General features: G+C 38.8%; 2 protein-coding genes across 12 annotated transcripts in view; both read right to left on the bottom strand.

The window, feature by feature from the left end:
• Positions 1-6,384: 6,384 nt before the first annotated feature.
• KCTD7 (potassium channel tetramerization domain containing 7) lies at positions 6,385-15,329 on the bottom strand. 6 transcript variants are annotated; one of them, XM_076354716.1, is made up of 7 exons: positions 15,216-15,256; positions 13,284-13,404; positions 12,757-13,058; positions 10,690-10,882; positions 9,723-9,892; positions 7,837-8,015; positions 6,385-7,316 (listed from the first exon to the last, which is right to left on the bottom strand). In XM_076354716.1, exons 4-7 carry the CDS (start codon positions 10,831-10,833, stop codon positions 6,940-6,942), a joined length of 870 nt encoding a protein of 289 aa, XP_076210831.1. In that variant the 5' UTR covers positions 10,834-10,882; positions 12,757-13,058; positions 13,284-13,404; positions 15,216-15,256; the 3' UTR covers positions 6,385-6,939. The 6 variants fall into 6 exon arrangements, with proteins under 6 accessions (XP_076210831.1, XP_076210833.1, XP_076210834.1 ...); XM_076354718.1 differs by lacking the exon at positions 15,216-15,256 and adding an exon at positions 14,245-14,313; XM_076354719.1 differs by lacking the exon at positions 13,284-13,404 and having other exon boundaries at positions 15,216-15,278.
• Positions 15,330-16,612: 1,283 nt separating this feature from the next.
• Positions 16,613-21,500, bottom strand: part of TPST1 (tyrosylprotein sulfotransferase 1) — a 43,936-nt gene continuing 39,048 nt past the window's right edge. For 4 of the 6 annotated variants that reach the window (XM_076354508.1, XM_076354506.1, XM_076354511.1 and 1 more), the window contains 3 exons: positions 19,658-19,733; positions 18,585-18,632; positions 16,613-17,151 (listed from right to left, as the gene is read on the bottom strand). In XM_076354508.1, the coding sequence (XP_076210623.1) occupies positions 19,689-19,733 (45 nt within the window). In that variant the 3' untranslated portion in view covers positions 16,613-17,151; positions 18,585-18,632; positions 19,658-19,688. The remainder of the gene's footprint in view (positions 17,152-18,584; positions 18,633-19,657; positions 19,734-21,500) is intronic. The other 2 variants (XM_076354509.1, XM_076354510.1) reach the window with 2 other exon arrangements.

Raw genomic sequence — 21,500 nt, 5'->3', positions numbered from 1 at the left:
AACATGAGGAGCGGGACTGCAGTGGCTGCAGACCGGATTAGCCAGATTCCAACAATTTTCAGTATAATAGACTTTTATTGCATGACACAGACTTTATATTTACATTTTCTTCTATGTATTTTAAATAAAAAACCATAGACTATATATTACCTGAACTGAAAAGTCAAACGTAGTAAGAAATAATACACTACAGTACTCACAGTATTAAACATCACACATCAACTTACTTGAAAACAAAACACATCTGAAGAGAATTCCAAACCCTGATCGTTAGCATCCAGGCTGGATTTTCAAAGGCATTACGGGTTACAATGCATAGACACATACAATTTGTAATTCAGCAAAACAAAATCCATTTATAAAAGTCACAGTGAAAGTGGAGGTAAACTTATACTAAGCTTGTGTAAGTAAAATGAGTAAGAACTGCTGTTCCGGAAAGCAATTTCCAGTTAGAGGACTATATACAGAAGATAATAACAGAACATAATTACCCTCTGAAATCTAGCTTATTTGCAGAAAGATAATGAAAGACTGGAGGTTTTTTTCTGTTTGTTAAATGAAATTATGTTTCCATAGCCCAAAACTCAGAACTATCCTGGGTCCTCTCTGCTGTGTGTGAACAACCTGAAAACATTTACAATTATTTACCTACAAATAACCAGAGATCAATACAACTCCAGAGTTCAGTAATACCAATCATAACTTAAAGCCAGTGGGGTCTATAAATTGTCCAGAGTAAATTAGTTACTAAATGAAGAAAGTGAAAGAAATAGGTCCCAGAGATTAGTTAAGAGATAATGATGAGTTAAGAGATCATACTTCTACATTCTTTGCTCTGCAGTCTTCTCTTACCTGTCAGGCAGTTGCGTCCCAAACTTGATTACTGTGCTTTGCCATGCAGAAAAGAAAGATCCAATGCATAAGCTGTGGCATAAAGGTCCTCAGACCTCTAAACGATGTTGAAATTCAAGTAGTGTGACCCCACAGCCACCTCACCCGTCACTGCTGTATTTCCCTCCCAGTGCAATCCACAGCCACTGAGTTTTCCCACCCACTTAACTCGATACATCGCAACACAATGAACTTACACAGAAAACAGATGAACACAGTCGAGGTTAGCTGGGCTTCCAGACAGACTGGATCCTCTGCCTGACCTCACATAAACGGTGATGAATGTTCCTCTGCCTCACACAGCACAAGAGTTGAAATAAAACAGAAAGGACACTCTGCAATGCAGCTCTGACATGAGACTTTCCCTGTTGGCACTTCCATCATCTTCCTCATCATGTCACCTGTCCCAGGTCATCTATAAACAAGAATGGGCAGTGAGAATAAAGCTGGGCAGGAAGGTTCCCAGGGGTCGCAAATGCCAAATGCAGCTAGAAAATCATGACGTTTAATTATATCAGTAATTTTTTTTTTTTTAAGAAAAAAAGCAAACAGATGAGAGATCATGCACTTATCCTTCAGCTCATAGCAAGCAATAAACAAGGCCCTCAAACCCCAAAATACAGGTACTTAGCCTGAATACATATTACTATGAAACAGATGTAAGCCCTTAAAAGAAGTAAGAGTTTACATTTCTTAACGGTCTGTAGAAAAAAATAAAGCAGAAGAGTGAAATTAAAGTGATTATGCTTTAAATAAGGTTTTTAAATTCATTTATTCAGGTATTTTTCTCAGTAATAAGGTTTTCACTGATTCTTTAGCAACTATCAGTCACCATATTGCAATATTAAAATAATCCCTTTACTTTAAAACAGACCAAGTATTCACCTTGCAAACAAATCTGAGGGTGCAGCAGAGAGAAGTAAAACATTTCCTGCACATAGACTTGTACATCTTAAAAGTCAGAGAAAGGGGCAAGGACCAAGGGGGAATCCAGTCAGAGTCATTATCTCACTGTGAATCTTCAGGCTAGACACCTCATCTCCTTATGCCTCTTACACGTCATCTAACAAATGGAGATGTGAGGGGGTGTGGATCAGGATCTCACCAAAGTCTTCCTTCAGAGCCAGCGAGGATTGTCCCTGGGGAAATACACTGCAGAACTAATTCCCTCCCACTTTCATATTTGCAAAAAACCAGCACATGCTCAATGCACAGGATACATTTGAAACAGGCTGTATTCAGTTCGGGGGGGCAGCGATCAGCAACCTCACTTGGCTTCAGATTTCACCAGGAAAACACAGATATACCGAGAACCATAAATAAAAGAACTGGCCAACCTCTCTGTCTTTCACAGTACACACATTGGAACAATCCGGCTCAAAACAGAGTAGGGTTTAACAACGCTATCGTTTAGAACAGTTTAAAAAATATCAACATCCTTCAGAGTTTGCTGGAATTTTAACAATCACTTCAGTAAAGGCCAGATTATGTGCTTGTGCAAACCAGTACCTTTCTCCTATGACACAAGTCTTTGACTTTTGCCTTCAAGGACTTGTGCTAGCCAGACCCAACCCTGTGACTACTTTGTTTCACTGTTGAAGAGATAGGCACCTAAGCGGAGCAGAAGAATGGAGACTGCAATTGGATTAACAAGTACCTATTCTCTGAATGGACTCATTGTTGAGAATCAAGGAAGATTCTTGAGTTTCCAGTGACTACAAGAGCCATTACTTTTTCAGACATTGAACACCTCTGGGATGAGTGATTTTACAAAATGGGGGCAGGGGATATCTAAGGCATAAGCAGGCTTATCAAAAAACCAATGTTGAACTCAACACTTAACTCTCATGCTAGTTTCAGGAAAGAGTATTACACAACTGAACAACAACAAAATCTCAAAAATACTCACATTAACAAATTCAGGTATTTGCATATATTACATGATGAGGTGTCTCCCAGGCAGACTTCCTAAAACTTAAGAAATCCCATCGAAAAGAGGGTATGCAGAACTTTCTGCTGCAACAACTTACTGCTTTTGCTACTCGTATAACTTAAGACCTGAAAACCCAGCAGACAAACCAAAGAACCCACACCCTCAATGCAGTAACTGGTCCCTCATTATAGCTTTTGATTAAAATCAGCTTTAAAAAAAATAAAAATCCAGCAGTCTCAGAAGAAAACATGTACCACGAGGACGAAAGAGAATCTGCTAATGGCTCAGAGACTTCCCAGACCAAAGATGCTAGCACCTTCACTTTCCTCCAAGGAGGACGGAAGTTCAGCAATGAGTATTTCAGATTACTACCTAGAGCATTGTGGTATTCAAGTTAAGAAGCCCACACCAAATTGAAAAGTTGTATTATTTTTAAATTTTTTTTTAAACTCTTGAAATCAAGAGTCATTAAGTGGATGCTGCACATAAATATCTTTTCATGTCATTTTTGAGTGCTTTATAAAGATGAGTAGGTATCCTTCCTATTTTACAAGTGTAAAACAGATGCAGAAACATTTAATGTGCTGTGAAATTGGCCAAATCACTTAATATGAGACCCGATAGTAAGACCTCCTTTTGCTCCTTGTTAGAAAACACTAGACAATGCATATATAGAGGGGATGTTAAAAAGATTAGTCATTATGTTTTTGTTCAGACACACAGCAACCTAAAAAAAAAAGCTCACAATTCTACTTTTTAAATAATTGTCCCTCAACTGTCCCACCATTACCCCCAGTATTCATAAAAAACAGAGTAATCACTGCAATCCAGATATGCAATCTGTGCTTTGAAAATACTTGAGACTTCTTATTTGGGGCGGGGGGGAGAGTTGATTCTAACGCACGTGTTCCTGTATATCAATTTGGAACCAAAAGTGGCATGTATCCTGTCTCAGAACATGAAATAAAAAACGTGTTTCCTTCAAATTGAATGAGCTAAATGGACTGACATGCATTGTCCTTTTAACGATCTGCAAACATGACATTCACAGCAACATTATATTGATGACATGAGACCATTTACTGCACGGCCAATTTGTCTATGGTGTCAGCTCGCTAACACAGGGTATGTGGGAGTGTGGGGGTGGAAAAGTAGCTATGTAGATGATAAAGCGGCAAAAAAGCTAAGTAGGAGAAGCACAGAGAAATAGGTAGATATGTTCTAGCAAACCTCTGGCCTAGCCAGATACAAAGTCCTAAAGAAAAAAAAGCAGTATTACATAGGCATTTAGTTTAATTAGACAACTATAAAGCATTCATGATATACAAAAACATCAATCATCTTAAACATGGATTTAGTAAATCAGCTACTCACATTTTTGTTGCAAACGCAGAATTTCAAAAATTACACTTTACGCCAAGAAAAGATAAGTCAATAATGTTATATAAACCAGTTATTAGATTATACTCCCCTGACATCCGCCTGCACAACTCTTCTGTTTCTGTCAAAAGATGAATACATATTAGGCAATATCATCTAAATCATTGTAAACAAAGACTGCTTAGAACTAGTGTAGTCAATAACAATATTGTTAACTTGCACAAATCACAACACAGAATGTATGTGTTTAATGAAAGCATGTTGGCTCAAATCCGTGTTTTCTTGTTCAATATTGCACTTAATGTTTGCTGTCTTCTGGAGGATCTGAAGGATGAAAACTTCAATTAAGATGCAACTGATACAGACCAAGATTTTCATTTTATCTTTTTGGTTAGGTAGTCTTCCTTACTTATTTAAGCAATAAACAGGAAAAAGTTATAAAATATCACTGTGTGCATATTAAGAAATAGCAAACATGATCGAAACAGGAATTTTGTCATCACAGCTTCTCTAGAATAACAGTGGAAAAATTCTTAAAGCCAAACCAAAAAACATACTGTTAAATCAGACCATGTTCCATTTCTGTAAGTAGTGCTGAAATTCAAACCAGAGTTATGTCCCATGTAAATACCTACATGGGAAGTGGCAAAAACCACCAAATAACCCAGTAAAACTGCAATTCTCATTGTAGTCTCTAAATAAACTGATGCTGAAAACCCTGAACTTAAATGTCTGAAGTGTATAAGCAGCCAAAACTTTGTAAGCCTCAGCTTTAAGATCTTACGTCATTTTATTAGAAATTGTGGTTGCAGTTTAAGATTCCCTGGGAAAAAAAAAAAAATTAAGCCAGCAGAGTAGCAAAGAAAACCATGCAAGCTTCCTCTCATTTTAGGGAAACTTTACTAGTCTCAGTTTGACTTTTAATTTTGGGTTGTCAAACACAAGTACAACAACTTGTAACACAAAGGCCAATATTTAAGAAAACAATTTAAACGAACTTAAAACAAGATCCAAATGCACATAATTTCCTCCTTACCCCCATTTCAAAATTTAAGCTCTGGACTTGAAACTCAGCACTTGACAATAATCCTCTGTAAGTAAACATTTGAAAAGAGATCATTACAGCTCTATGTCCTCACCTCAGAGAGACAATTTACTAAAAATTCCTAAATACAATACATAAAAGTGTGAAGGTCAATCAGTGCAAACGATTTGCCTCTTTTTTGCAAGACAATTTGATCATAAAGTTCTTGGAATTATTCTATAAATTAGCTCAGGTAACTGAGAATTTTGATCATTGTAATTAACACATTTCTTAAGTGTTTTTGTCAAAAGTTTAATTAAACAATATTCTCGGATTAACGAATCCAATGGAATGCAATATGCAAACATTTACTTTCCTTCTCTCCTTAAGATTATTTTGAGGCCACTACAAGCAGGGTCTTTCTGAAAAATACTTGCGTTTTCTGTACCTCACAACACAGTAATATCTTCAGATGTTTACATCTACCTTTCAGTTTTGGATATACATTAATTCAACTTCAGGATGTGGTTACTAATATCAGAAGTGTAACAATTACCTTCTGAAGAGAATATGATTCTGTGATGGTGGTTTCTTTCACTGTGGAAAGAAATTTACTACTCAGATATACTGGCTGATAATTGGAGAAATATTTGAATATGAGGGTTGATTCTTTTTCTTCTTGGTATTACACCAGGAAGGGTCAACAAGAATGTTAAAAATGAGACTTAATTGTCTGAAGACGGTGAGGTGAAGGAAGCACTTGTCTAGTATCATCATTTGACTAACTCTAGAACAAAGTTTAATATCACAGAATGTAAAAAGACTCAGTAATAAAATAATATACATTAAATATTCCTCTTACTTCTGCTAATAGGAACATACATGTAGGGTTTTCTCATTTACCAAAAGCCTTTGCAAATGACCTGATTCTATAGAGCTTCTTTTTTGTAGATACTGTAAACATTTAGAATTTCTAAGGCTAAAAACAGGCACAAGTCTTCCATGAACTGTTATTATTCCTAAAAGCATTAAGGAATATATTCCAAATCTGCTATTCCTTTTTATAACAATAGAAATAATTGAAATATAATATTATAATTCACAATGCAGATTCTTAATTAAAAAAGAAATACAGCTTAATCGTGACAACAATTAATAATATATAGGGAATACTCTTTTTTTTTTTTTAATGGTCTATTACATCAAAATTACATTTCCAGAATCTCTGTACTGGGTGTTACTCAATTTTATAAAGTGGTAGGTTTAAGTAGTGACTAAAACATTTCTAAGCGGGTAAAATTCAACCACGTTATGTCAGCACTATTAGCACCCCGGCTTTATAGTAATGCAGGCGAGATCTGCAATATCCATTTTGTAGACTACGATACTAAAGCCACGTGGTAGGTGGCACCTTTTAAAAGATGTTAGACGCTCCTCTCCATAATTTCCATGAGGTGATTTTGTTTTGTGCCTCATTAAGGTACCTGAGCCAACAGTCTCGTTTCAGGCTGGTTTTTCAAGATTTCAGAGGTTTTTTCAACCTCTATAACAGGTTCCCTTTTGCCGAGCAGCTAAGCGTCAGCCAACATTTCAGCAGACTGATTCCAATATATGTTAGCAGCAATGCATTTCCAGAGACGTTGCAAAAATATTAAAAGCAATTGTCGTCTAGAAGTCCCTTTATCCCCTGCATCGTTCTGGACAAAATAACTCACCACCAAGTAATCTTGAATTCATAGATAGGACGCTTGCAGTAATAGTGATTTATCAGGTGTTTATCACACACACCAATACACTGGTGATCCACAGTTATCCCTCTATCAGACAGATCTGTCACGATACAGTGCAGAAGATCGTATACATCAGCTACAGCCTCCCAGGGGCCAAAAGATACATCTACTTCGCAATGATGTTCAAATAGCTTTGTCTCACTTTCACTCCTTTCAAAACGTAAAGAATTGAAATGCGGGCATTCATAGGGAGTGATGGGCATCTCTTCTTTGAAGACACAGACCTTCAATTTTGCAAATCTTGCTTTTCTTTGCATAGCTCTAAGCTTTGCTATTTCGATTATCCGTTCCAAATGATCTAAAAAAAAAAAACCAAACTTGAAAATAACAATGAAGCACCTAGTAAAAGAAACCAAATGCAGTTATTTCATGTGAAACATATTACTGCAGTGTTTAACAAGCTATTCTTAACATAATATTAGCAGCAACAGGAAGCTGCATGTAGCTAGATATATAGTAATTAAATCAATCTCAGTTATCTTGTGAACTCGGTGTCCTTACTATATGCCCAAGTTGATACAATTGCAGATCCAAACAGAACAAATGCAGAGGCAGAGAAACCTCCTCGTTTAATAAGCCTTGCATGCTATGGCCTAGATCTTGCTCCCTTTTAAGACAGCAAAAAAATCCACATCCTTGGATACAGCAGGAACAAATCTGATGCGGAGACCTCAAAGATCTAAAGAGCATGAAAGGTACATAATAAACTTCTCAAATACAATGGAATTAGTTTGAAAGCTGAAAGCAGACCTGAAAGCACCATGTATACTACTTGAATCACGCTAGAAGAAACAGTCAATACTACTTTGTTTATTTACCTTTGTAATATGGCATTAGGCCCAGGAAAGCTTGTCTAACTTTTTCTCCTTTAAGAGGCTGGATATCCTCTAGATTGTCTAGCAATGGTCCTATGGAATAATACTGAGCTTCCTTGTAAACTGTCCTCACTCGTTCTCTTGGTGGCAGGTCACCAGATCGTAGAAAGTTAAGTATGTCTCTAAAAAAAGGACAAAAATATCATTAAGTAACACATTTCTGCCAAAACTGTTGCAGGTGAGAAAGGAAAGGAAACGCTGGATATTCATTGTTTATTCTACTGAGACAGAAATCCCTACGCTAAACAGGAACTGAAATAAGTGTGAGTCGTATTTCCAACATATGTTTTTAAACACATTTGCCACATTCAAGTTTCCAAGTCATCATTTCACAGTTTGCTTCTGTTAATGTCAAAACTCATTCAAAAAAATACCATCATATTTTACACAAAAAATTCAAGGTGGAGTAACCACTTAAAATAGAAGAGGACAGAGTATTTCATGGGAAAGAGATCGTAGTCACTGTATTTCAAATTTAGGTCTGTAACAAAATAAGCTTTTCCATTTTCCTGGAGAATCATATGCATGGACATTTTATCCCACACAGAACCAGGATTCTAGCTGAATGGATGGTGCATTTGCAAAGGAGGTGTGCTCTTCACAGGGTCAGGGCCATATACACTTGTATAATAATAATAATAATAATAATAATAATAATAATAATAATAATAATAATAATAATAATAATAATAATAAAGAGAACATTTCCTTGTAGTTTTGAAACATTGTTAAGCGACAAGATTTTTTAACAGGAAAAGAAATCATTAACCAACGAAACTATTACTGACTATATCAAATAAAACAAGCATTACTGCAATCTTCATTAGAATGTCAACAAACACAGCACGTGCTAACTTGGCTCTCTGTTCCAGCTATATTTTCAATTCAGATTGATAACATCACAAATGAACTGATTTTCCAAAAAAGCGGCAGGCACTTCCAAATTGCCAAATGTAAATAATTATTTTCCAATAAATATAGTGGCTTAATCTATTTCTGTCCCAGATTATGGTACAATCCAAATGTGCTTTGAAAATAATTCAATCCTTCTCTGTTGAAGAGATTAAGGAAACGTCTACAAAGGAGAAACAAGAAATGTAAGTTACATTGCAAAGCGCGCTTTGGGCAAAGACCTTAACCCATGAACATACACCTGTGAACACTGCTTACCTTTTCTAGCAATTTCACACCAATTCAAACAGAACATTAGTAAGATCATGGTTAGTTTAATTAAAAATAAAACAAAAGGTAAACACATAAGAAGGAATCTTGAAGGTGAAGGAATATGGCACTACCAGCAAAAATAATAGAAAATTTCTTTGAGGCTTGTGCTTTTTTACCAGTTACGTTATATCCTGTTTAAACACTGAAAACAACATACTTTCAACTGTTTAAGAAACCTAGAGGTATTCCTTCCATTCCCTCTTTAGCATAAATACTGTAATATCAATTAAAAAACAGTGTTGTACAAAAGAGCTTCCTATGAAAAGCAATGCCAAATACATCCTTTTTTAAAATATCAAGACAACTTGATACCTTGAAAGGAGATACTTTAGAGGAGAATATGTACAAATTCAAAACATTACTTGTTTTTCTTTTCCCATTGTAAAACTTAAGCCCTTAAGAATAAAACAAATAGTTTTTTAATTGCAATATATGCTTCTCTTGAGATGTTTTGAAGGCGTGGATGCCAGCCAGTCACATTTACCTACTACACAAATATGATTTAACTAGAAGGAAAAAAAAAAATGTTAAAACTTATTTTTCTTTAAAAATAATTTGCTTCAGTAACAACTTTTAAAGTATACTGCTGAGGACACTGTACATACCCAAAGTAGGTTCCATCTCTGTCAATAAAGTATCTGCCTTCAGCATCTGTTGGAATATAGTGTCTTCCACTGAACATAGCTGCCAACATTGTGTCCTCATAACGTCTCAGTGTTGACAGTCGTGTTGTAAAATACATGCCTCCTACGTTGAGTGGAACAACTTCTGGAAACTGCAAAAGCAATCACATCATCAGAAATGAGCCTCTAGTCCTTTGCAGACAGATTCAGGCCAAAAGGGTTACAACTTCTAGAAGACATAGCATACAGTCTTTGCCACTGTGACATAATTTGGTCCGACAAATGCTTCTTTCCTGGCCTGTTGCCTCAAAACAGTGAGGTTCAAGGGTTAATACCTTGAATACTTTGGCTGGCTTCTGGGTGTAATCAGTAATGTTTTCGTTTTAGTTGGACATCTGAAACAGCAGTAATCATTCAGCTTTAAAACCAGATATTCATTAAAAGCACGAATGCCTCCCCTTGGCTCTTTCAGGGAAAGAAAAAACAAACACCCCCCGCCTCCTCTTACTTACTTACACACACACACGCGCGCGCGCACACACATCAGAAATCTCAGGCCAACCTTGGGACTTGCACTCAGTTGCTACTCTACTGGTTCCTTTACACTACTATACTATACACTGAAAAAACCCCAGTGTTTCTATATTTACATTAGGTTTACAGCAGGCCTAAAATCTTAATATCACACCTTAAGATGCCTGGGTACCAGAATAAACACTTAGTTATATTTGTCAAGTCCAAACATGGATGGAAATTCTGAGTAATGCTGCCAAGCTACCGAAGTAAAATTCAAGAGACTTGGTTCTATTCAACCATTTAGCTACTAATGGAAACTGAACTGGATATCCATAAATACTCCAACAAAGAAATCATGAATTCTTTGGCACCTGAGTAGTGCGTGCTGCAATAACTGGACCTTATCAGATGAGCAGTACCAGAGAGCTCTTACCTGCTGAGGCAGCAGAGGTAGTGCTTGTCCTGCCTGGGTTGCAGTAGGAGTGGCTGGCTCTTGGAAATCATCCTCTGCATCTGAGCTCGACATGGCATCATCCGGGTTTCCACTCACTTTGTTCTGCCCTGTAACTACCACCATCCCTCTGGCTCTCGTAAGCAGGTCTGCTGGGTAGGCAGCCGTGGCAATGCTAAATGGGAAACAAGACCCAAATTACTTAGGCACTCTTCACACCAGCTGCAGATCACATGGCAGGCAAGGCACGTCACTCCCCGGCTTTACACTGACAATTTACAATGGCATTGTTATTACGGGGAAATGAATCACAGCAAGAATGACTATTGTGCTGAGAAACAAACTCGGAGAGGGCTGTCTCTGCAGGAATGCAGTTTGCAGAGCTCTACCAAGGTCCTACAGTCACAGAGCCCCTGCCAGTGACTGGGTAAGAGACCGGCGTCCATTGGCTGCGCGCTGCAGTGCGTGATTGGCTCCGCCACGCTTTTGCAGCAAAATGTCATTTGCTGGGTGAATTTGGGTGGCTGCAGTTCCACCCCGTCCATCACAATAGGCCATCTGCAGAAGCACGTCCTGAAATGCACGCTCTCATTGGCCGTGTGCACCGTGCAACACCCGGACTCCTGCTCCCAACCAAGCTCCCAGTCTATCACCTTCAGCTGCAAAAGCGGATCAGACTCTGCTATGGACAATGACAGGCACCGTAAAGGCTCTCTCTTCAGTTCTAGCATTTCCTGTGAAATGGGAAAATTGAGCTTTCTAACCAGACAGAGAATACAGATGTTTTCCTGCCCACTGCATCACATCGTACTGTACACAAATGCACACATCTGATACGCATGCATTTAACTCCACATATTATCATGTGCATTTACTGCTGATTATAATTTTCCTTTCCTGCACAGAAAAAAATGCATATTTACACCAACTACAATGCTTTCACAGTCCACCTTCAACCAGCAGATGGGACTGACTAACAATAAGCTGCATTATAAAAATAATAATTGAAAGAGCAGAGTAGGAAAGACTAGAAGCCTGCTGTTCTCTTTACACTGCATTCTTACGCAAAAAGTACCTCTGTTTACAAATTGCTGTGGTGTCTCCAGTGGCGTCACAGCATCCTAGCAAAGATGTTATACTACTGGAGGCTTTATCTAGCTCTCTAACCCTGCAAGCTCCTTCTCTCAAATTGCTATAAAACGTAAAAAGAGAAGGAATATTTGCACAAGCACATCTGGTACATTTATTTATTGACTGAATAAATGTTTCATAAAGGTTGCTTCCAATCAAAATCCAAACAAGCAGAAATGACATAAAATTTTAATAGCCAAGATTAATTATTCTGCCTTACTAATTCTGCTAATACAGTCATTATGCACATCATCAGGCTGTCTGTAGATCTTAGCTCTTAAAGGAAACGCTCCAAGTTCAAAATGAACCCAGACGGAACTGGAATGCTCCTCGTCAAAACAGATACTCTTTAGAGAGCTAATCAGATCAAAACCTCCACATTCTGTGGAAGTGTACATAGCCTTCTTCCACCAAAATTTGGAGGTGAATTCTAGATCCTGTTTAACACCCTAATGAACCTAGATAAGTAGGTACTGTGAAGTTCCAAAAATTTCTTTTTAAGCTGCAGCTTGTTAAAAGGTTTGTCTCAGCTCAAGACAGGTATTTAATTTCTCTTCTCTACAGTTCAAAAGATGGACTTTCACGTCATAATCATTTTTTCCACCACAGTGCAATGCATAGGCAGATAAATAAGGATGGAAGGGCTTCTCAACATCCACACCCTATTAACAATTTTAATATTTGGCCTGAAACAACGTTTATTCTGACACCATCCCTTACCAAAACAAGTCAACTATACCTCACAGATAGAGAACATATACAACATAAATGAAAGATTATTTTGGTAGGGACTTCTTTAAGGAGGTAAACAAATTATCATCAAGAAACAGCTTGCAGAAGCTTAATTTATAAGATGCATAGTCAAAATTGAGTGTGAGCCTGTATTTACTGTGAATGTATTATTTATAATGCTGTTACCTGACACCAGTGCTTTGACTGCTATACTTCCAGTTCTCTTAAGACTATTCAAAAAACTCCAGACTGACCAAAAACGTGATCTTTAATTGTCTACATTTTTCAAGAATGTCCCATAGATTTCATGTAAAAGGAGTGTACTCTGAATAAACAAAATTCAGCTCCATTAAGTGTATCGGAATCACGGACGACAGAATGTCTTTTGGGTAAGTTCATCCATTTGGCACCGTACCAAAAAGGCCCTCTTGCCCAACAGAAGTATAGGTCTGAGAAAAAGGAATTCTTCTTCCTCTTTCGTAATCCTCCTTCAACATGACACCAAGGTTTAGGAAAAAAACATAAGAGAGAGCATATGTTAATTATGTTACGCTCATGAGTAATAACCTCCTTTGCCATTGCAACATTCACACAAAACAATCTCCTAAATAGTGAGGTTTAGCATACAAGATCTCAGCCCATAATTAGTCCAGGATTTCAAGAACAAGATTAGTGGCAGCAAAATGAAGAGATTGATCATTGACAAGTTTAACCTGTTTTTTGACGTTCATTAAAAGGTAAGTGAAGTTCCTCTCTAGGTTTGCTTCACTGCCTGTTCATCCACAGACACGGAGTAGTGAAACAGCAGTGTGCTGACTGCAACAGAGAGTCTTCCTAAAAGGAAAACATAAGCTAATCACTGGCCAGTTTTCTGACATAGAATCCTCTGCATTTTGGTTCTCTGCATTTTGGTTCTCTTCATTTCACGAGGAATATGCACCCATCTGAATATCCTCTTCTTGCTACTTAAAGCATGGGCAATAATTATTATTAACTATGCACAAAACTATTATTAACTATGCACTTTGTTAATCTCTCATTAAAGTTACAGGGTTTGTTTTTATTTAAACTAAGTAAATGCATCCATTTCACTTTCAAATATGTCTAGGTCCAGATCAACAGATAATTAATGAGACAACATCATCGATAACCAAAATTATTACTAAATCAAATACTTAACTGAACCATACATCAGCACCATCCAACTCTACCAGAAATACCTCCTTCCAGTTTACAAGCTACCTGTCATTTAAATGGCAGAGATTACTTCCCAGAGCTTTGTTATTGACAGCTCAGATACTGTCTCACATACACATGCCAAAGAAAGCTTACTAAATGAACTGGACCTGCAAGTTTTGCTTCACTCCCTAGGGAATGATAGCAAGCCTAGAGCTGCATCGAGTTTTACTTGATGCTAAGATTCAAAAAAGCTTTTCAAGGCCCTGCTGTTCCCTTAACTTTTCTGTATCGGTTTAAACAACTTTCTCTTAAGTACCTTCTGAGGTTACGCTGGTGTTGGCAAAGGTACATACCTATAAAAAAGTGACATAATAATTACACAGTCAAAGTCTTTTTCATTAAGGTACTGATGTATGAATCCATCATAGGAGACCTAAACAAACTACTATTCAAAGTTAACTCATTGGAACATGCTTGTTTTGGGGAGATACCAACCAGATTGTTAGGAAGGCTCTCCCTTTTTCAAGAGAAACTAGGCCCCTGTGAGGATGCAGAATGAGATGTGACTTAGCAATCTCTCCATAGCATTCTTCAAGAGACTCAGCTGATCAAAGGTTTGTGTGAACAAAGCGGGAAAAGACATGACATCCAGTTAATTCTAATGAATCTGCGTCACAATAGCAAAGAAACATCCTAAGAAAGGGCAGGGATCCCTGAGCTGCAGTAAACTGTATTATACATTTGACTGTAAAATTCTGGACATACTCAGCATCTCTAGTCATTAGCAAAAGATAACACAGAGTATGATGAAGGGATACTGTAACTTAACTTTTGCATCAGAGAGCAAAGACACGCTGTATGGGAGGATACAATGGGACGCTTCATCGCCGTAGGATCAGGGCAGCGGGGAGGCCTAACTGGAGGCTGCCGAATGACTGGTGGATAAAGGCTACTCAGGCTGTACTCGATGGCTGCAGCAACTGCCGCCTTACACAGAATTTCACAGCACGGACAAGCTTTTATGAGCTTGAAGCAGCTTTCTAGTTTCACCACCGTAAGGTGTGGAGGCATCATCCCATTTGCGGACGGGGCAGCACAGTCCCAAGCGAGCTCAGAAACTGAGCCAGACGCGTGGGTAAGCCTGGTGTTCAGCAAATTAAATATTAATTAGCCAGTTAACAGCCGCTTAGTGCCTTGCTAGGTCCTTCTAAGCAGCCTAAACGTTAAGGGAGTTCACCAGAAAGCGCCTGCAGATGCGGGAGTTGTGACAGGCCCAAGCCGAGGTCCTGCCGCTACCGCGCCCGGCCATCAGGCGGCGGCCCCAGGCAGGGCAGCAGCTCCCCGCTCCCCTAGCGGTCACTGGAAACCGCCGTTCTCCAAGCGCTTCACCGACACCCTCCCGTTCCCCGGGCCGGGCGCGGGTAGCGCCTCAGCCCAGCGCCGCGGGGTGTTTTCCCGCCCCTCACCTGACAGGGTGATCCGTTAACGGTGCCGCCGCCGCGCCCCCGGCCGCGCTCATGCCCCCTGCCGGGCCGCGGGAGAACCACCTGCCGCCGCCGCGTCTTCCGCGCCCAGCCCGGCGCCGCGCCGCCCGCCCGCCGCCACATCTGCCGAAGGAGGGAGGAGAAGGGCCACCTCTCCCCCGCCGGCCCCGGCACCCACTGCCCCGGAGAGGCACGGGCCCGCCCGCCCTCACCTGCTGCCGGCCCGCGGCGGCGGCTCCGGAAGGGGGAGGGAGAGCGGCCGCCGCGCCCGCGCGTCACGTAGGGCCCATCCGGGTCCCGCGCGGGCGGGGCCGCCGAGGCGGGGAGGGGGAGCGGGACTGTCCCCGCACGGGGGGCGGCGGGAGGCCCCCCCCCCCCCCGCACCGTTCTCATAAGCACGCCTGGATCTTTTTGCGGTTTTTCCCTCATTGCTGTTCATCTATGAGGGGAAACGTCCCCTAACTCATCAATTAATTACCGCTCCGTTAGCGAAACGCTCTCCCTCCACCAGGAAGGGGAACCACGGGGGGCAGGCGGCCGGTCCCTGCCGCCTCAGGCAGCGGCGGCTTCGGGGAGCGAGCTGTGCGTGCCAGCGGCAGAGCTGGCAGCGTTTTCCAGGGAGAAAGCGAGGGGCAGCGTTTCCCTGCGGTGTCACTAGGGGATGCTCCAGGTTTACTTTTGCAAACAACTGTATTTGGTAAGCACGTGGTGAATCTGTTCCAAACTGCAGCGTTAACTTGTTTCCTGAAGGCACTGAAACGTTGTTCGGTCACTGTTAATGATCTCAAAATGGAGTTGCAGCAACACAAGAAACAGGAAAAGCAAAACCGTTCCAAATACTAAAGAGGCAGAATTTGTGGAAACAAGCATTTTGGAAAGAACTCTTAAAAAAAAAAATCAGTGGAGAAGGCCGAGGCCACCTTCAGTATGCCAAGAACTACCAAGGTGAGCAGAAAATGAGACACAAAAACCACCCCCAAACCCCTTACTTCAATAATCACGTTCCACATTGACTGACAGATGCTCAAAGCTTTAGGAGACAAGTTTCACAGCAGGGTTTTCAGAAGCACTTCACCCCAGCAGCACCTCTCTGAACACAATTGCTTTTGAAGAACAAATTCAATAGGCTAAAAATTACCTACTTTTTCCTGCAGTAAAAAAAAAAAAAAACAAACAAAAAAACCCTCACGACGTTCCTCTCTCACAATTCTCAGTAGGATTCTCATCACTCAGCTATTAAAAGCAAACAAAATGCATTCAATCACAAACCTTAAAAAGAGAACCAAACCCAGGACATTAGATCATATCTTCTGAGTAATATATCAATATCTTGAATTATTTAAATCTTAACTGAGGCAAACACATTAATAAAAAAATAATCACATTTAAAGCATTTATTTTGAAAAATAAAATACAAAAGATCATTAAATTGTAATTGTACATGTAAATTATCTTTTTTTTTTAAATAAAAGATATTTAACAATTTCCACATGTGAATAAAAACAAACAACCGTTCCACCAAAAATCTTTTAGGACAAGCACAGACCACTCTTTTGAAAGCTTCATACATTTAAAACCAAACTGCTACAGAGAAAAAAGAAAAAAATATCTTTGAAGATGGGAGTTTTGGAATTAAGACAGAGTATCAATTTTGGAGACAGGCATTGCTTTGCATTTTTTAAAACCTTAAAAAAATAATTGTGTGAGTGTAATACAGTTCTACATTAACATCAGTTTTGTTTGGGTTTTTTTTTTAAGACAGGTTTACATGCGCTCACAACAACAAAATTTTGAACAAAAACAGCATGAAAGAAAATGGGGAGAAGACTGAAAAAAGCAGGCCACGAGCAGTACACCTCACTGATCTCAGTGGGACAGTCCTTGTAAGATCATTTCCATTGAAAAGGCAGCAGTCTTTCTAAAAAAAAAAAAAAGAAAAATGAAGTTATGTTTGAGCTTTCAATGTAATATTCTGTTTTTATCCCCGACAAAATTTTGTAATTACAAATAATGCATAATTAAGTGTAATGACTTATCTCAGTAGGTGAAAAGTCACTGTCAAGACTAACCACAGCCACTAAAAACTTTCCTGTAAGAAATGTGGCTGCCTTTTCCATCATTTATCATTAGAGTTACTTCTTGGAGCATACTTAGATGTTAAAAAAATATATATATATCTGAATTTGCACTTACATTCAAAACACTTGTGAAAGTGGGCTGTATTTACATGTTGAAAGTGTCTCTCTCATTACAATGTATCAGTGGTAGTTACCACCAGAAGTTAACAGTTCGGTTTCTCAGAAATTGGACGGGAGCTTTAGATAGAAATATTGTAGTTTTAAATGCAGTTTTCAAAGAGGTAAGTGGCAACATGAAGTAGATGTTTCAGTCATTTTAACATTGACTACAGGAAAAGATTATGGTTTCCCTATCAATTTCAGAATTAAGGTCTGCAATTAACCTTTGGAAAACTTTCATATCCATTATTTCTAATTGTATGATACTTTTGGCTATATTTAGGGCTATAGAGCGAGCTATATTTATGGCCACATACAAATATCTATGCTGGGTATATTTGTGTGGCATGTTGCTTTTGGCTATATTTAAACTGGACGCATTTTGCTATCTTTTGTTGTCAAGCTAGAACATTTGATAACACAGTTGACAAGTAAAAATCCTGGATTAATACAGTAAATGTCGCACCATTCATTCGTTGACTAGTCTGGAATTTACTGAGTTCCCTGCACAATCTTGCCATTGTTAATTCAACAACTAAAATGCAGTTTATGGAAAATACTGGCTATGGGACATATTAAAAGCAAATTTACAAATCAGCTCATCTTTAGCAGTTTCCTCTATCTAGAAAGGGCAATTGATTTAAAAAACAAAAGACAAAGATGATTAAGAGTCATCTTTAAAGTGTCACTATTTTGTTAAAATGGGGACCTGAATCTGTTGTGCAAGTATGCCATAGCACTGAAAGACGCACAGATACTAAAATGAACAAGAATCTCTGCTAAAGAATGCCTGGACAAGTAGCGGTATAGTTTTATGTACTCCTTTCAATTTCAAGCTCTAAAGTAGTGCTGACAATCCAATAGCATAGCAAATGCTGCTAATTGTGATGAGCCATGGAGAACTGCATTGTGATTCTTAAAGCACATGACCTATGCTTTTGTAGCTCTCACCACTAGGACTTACCTCAATGTAATTTTTACAGATTCTGAATCAAAATCCTATCTTCATATTTTTCTTACCCAGAATCTTACATGGAGTTACATAAGTTTAAAAAAAATCACCTTAACTAAATCAAGAGCAGCAAACGAGCAGGACTGCATGCTCTTTTATTACCTTCTGTGCAAGAAATATCCATTGTCTCTTCTATTCCATAGGTTCAGTCTGTCAAGTAAATAATTAAAATGAAATTAGCTATTTTACATTAGAGGGAAAAATATCATTATCAGCACCAATGCTTGTACTCAAAACCATCTAGCTGTTTAGTTACATTATGTTAACTTTAGTATAATAATAAAGGAGAACACTATCAGCATCAATTTCAATTCCAGCGTCAGTTCTTATGGTTTAAGCAATATTCTCGTACTTTTTCACAAAGCTTATTTTTGCTTTTTAGATGATCTTTACTCTGGATAAATCTGCTCAGAGTTTGGTAAATACTGTAACCATACCAGGCTAACTGTATAAATCCACCTCCTGAAATTTAGGAGAGTCCCATTTTGAAACCTCCCTATCAATATGGATTGGAAGAGGACATTTACTAGTAATAGTGGACCAAGTTCTTTTGATGTATCACAAGATAACTGCAAAATACAAACAGCATAATTTAACCGATACTGTAGGCAGATCAAGGATCATTTATTTTGCTAGCACACTATCTATACACAGCGTGCTAAATCTTAAAGATAGCTCATCTCCCTGTATTTTCCAGAAATCCTTATCAGCGATATTTAATATCCTTCTGTTCTGACACACCCTATGCTTGCAGCCTGATATGCTGCAACTTCACCTGTAAGGTTGTAGATAAGCTTGAAATAACCACAATAATTGCATCTGAAAGCATTAGAAATAACTACAGCACACTTTCTCAATACAATTTGCTGACAATGACTTTTAAGCAGCACACATTTAAATAGTTGTCTTGCCGTTAAGCTGCATAGACATTTTGGCCAGCAGTCGAGAGTGAACAATGCTGTGAGCAACAGCACATTTAGCTGCGTGGTGCCAGGTTCTTAATGGTTTTCTATTAGCTGAGCACAACTTGCAAAGCACGAGCACTAACTGTTCAAAGGGTGAGAGCAGGCAAACATCCAGTAAGAGCGAAGCCCACATCAGAGATCACACAAAGATTTATCAGAAAGATTTGGTGTCCACAGCAAAAAGTTATATTCTGGAAACATGAAACAGACACTACAGCTATTCGACTTTACTGATCCATGTTCATTTTATCTTGCCACGAGACTTCCTTTCTACTGTCTTCTTTGGCTGGAACAAAAGAAACCAATTTTCCTTTTTAATCAATTAATTTTCATTTGAATGAACGGAATAAGGCAAAATGCTTTGTTTGCACGTGGTAGATTCTCCTGTGTATTCTTCAATCTCTACATCTAACAAAAGTCATAATCAAAGAGTCCTTTCCTAATACTGGGGAATCCAAAGTCAAGAAAGCCTGTGCCCATTAGTTTTGGGTTTTTTTTTTTTCTTTTAAAAGTAAAGATATGGCAAATTATTTTACTTTTGATAGGCTACTTACACTTACATTCTAAATAAACTTCTGTACTGTATGTATTATTAAGGATGGGAAATTTGAGTAGAAATATAAAGTAACGCAAGCAGAGATACACAATTCTGGAGGCAGAGTGCCTCTAAAAATGCTTTCTCTCCCAATTCTGCAATGCTATACCCCTGTATATGCAGGAGGAATTGAAAAAAACCCCCAAGTATTTTTCTACTTAGCTTTACTTCAACACACCCTGAGACAGCAACAGTGATGAGCCACTTCCTGTTTTTTCTAGCAAAGCACAATGTAGAGAGCACTTTAGATGGCATTCAGACATTTACCATCAATTATACAGCCTACAAAAATCGATATTTTTTGAGCCTAGTTGAGCAGCTCTTACCCAAGAAAACAGAACCAATTGCTACGTCCTACTTATTTCATATAAAATATTTCATTTAAGCAATAAAATACAAATATTTTTGTTATTTCTCTGATAACGGTGAATTAAATGATTTGCTCCTTGTCTAGACTGTCTGCTCTGATTTTTCATGGCTAGATTAGCAGAGCTTAAATCTGCAAGGCTATGGGAGGGAGAATTAATTTCACTATACACTGGGGAGGAAAAAAAAACAACAAAACAAAACACACAGAGAGAAGCCCTTCAAGCTACTGAAACAGAGCACTCCAGCAGGCAGCTCCATGGAACAAGTCCATCTTGAGTGCTCTGTTACCTTCAGGAGACACAGAAGAGCTGCCCAGCAGCAAGGGATGCCATCTTCCAAACTGAACTCCTATGTCCGTAAACGGGCTAGTGGTTAGAGCCCAAAGCCTTTCCATCATGTCTACATGAGGAAAGGGCACGAGGTTGGAAGCATGCTTCCCACACATTCACATAGCTGGGGGAAGGTATCAAGAGATCCTGCGGTTTAAGAGAGCTCCATGATAAGGATTTTGCTTTTTCAACTGCTATTGCAAAGGTTAGGTCCCTTAGGTAGCTGATGACAATTAATAGCATTTAAAGGGTACCAGATTATGAATTCTCAGTAAAATCTGGAGTTCAATAGCTCACTTGATTATTAAATCCACACACCATCACCATCCATGGCTGAATGTTTTTGTTTGATACAGCAGTATTTCTTCTTAAAAATCTCTCATTACTTATCTCTGCTCTCTGTACTGTACTTGCTTTAAACCCTTCCATGCAAGGCAACAAAAGATAAAGCTCCTCTACAAATAACAAACTTTGCAGTTTGGTCTACACAAAAGGAGAGTCAAACTTCCCTTGAGTTTCACAGCAATATTCAGTCAGCTCAGGTTTACAAGCACCATACTATTAACACTGGAGTTACACATGCACTCAAGAGAGGCTTGGGACTGCTGAGTGCAAGAGCACTGGAGATTCAGTCTCATGGACAAGCTATTCTCTTATAGTCTCTAGTCAACTATTCTCTTACGATCAAACAGAAAATCAAATTTATGAAGAAGTGGTTCATAAAGACTGGTTGCATACTGACTTGCCGCTACACCCGCAA

The sequence above is a fragment of the Aptenodytes patagonicus genome, chromosome 17, assembly GCF_965638725.1.
Source record: "Aptenodytes patagonicus chromosome 17, bAptPat1.pri.cur, whole genome shotgun sequence".
Taxonomy (NCBI): Eukaryota; Metazoa; Chordata; class Aves; order Sphenisciformes; family Spheniscidae; genus Aptenodytes; species Aptenodytes patagonicus.
This window is presented reverse-complemented; position numbering and strand designations above follow the sequence as displayed.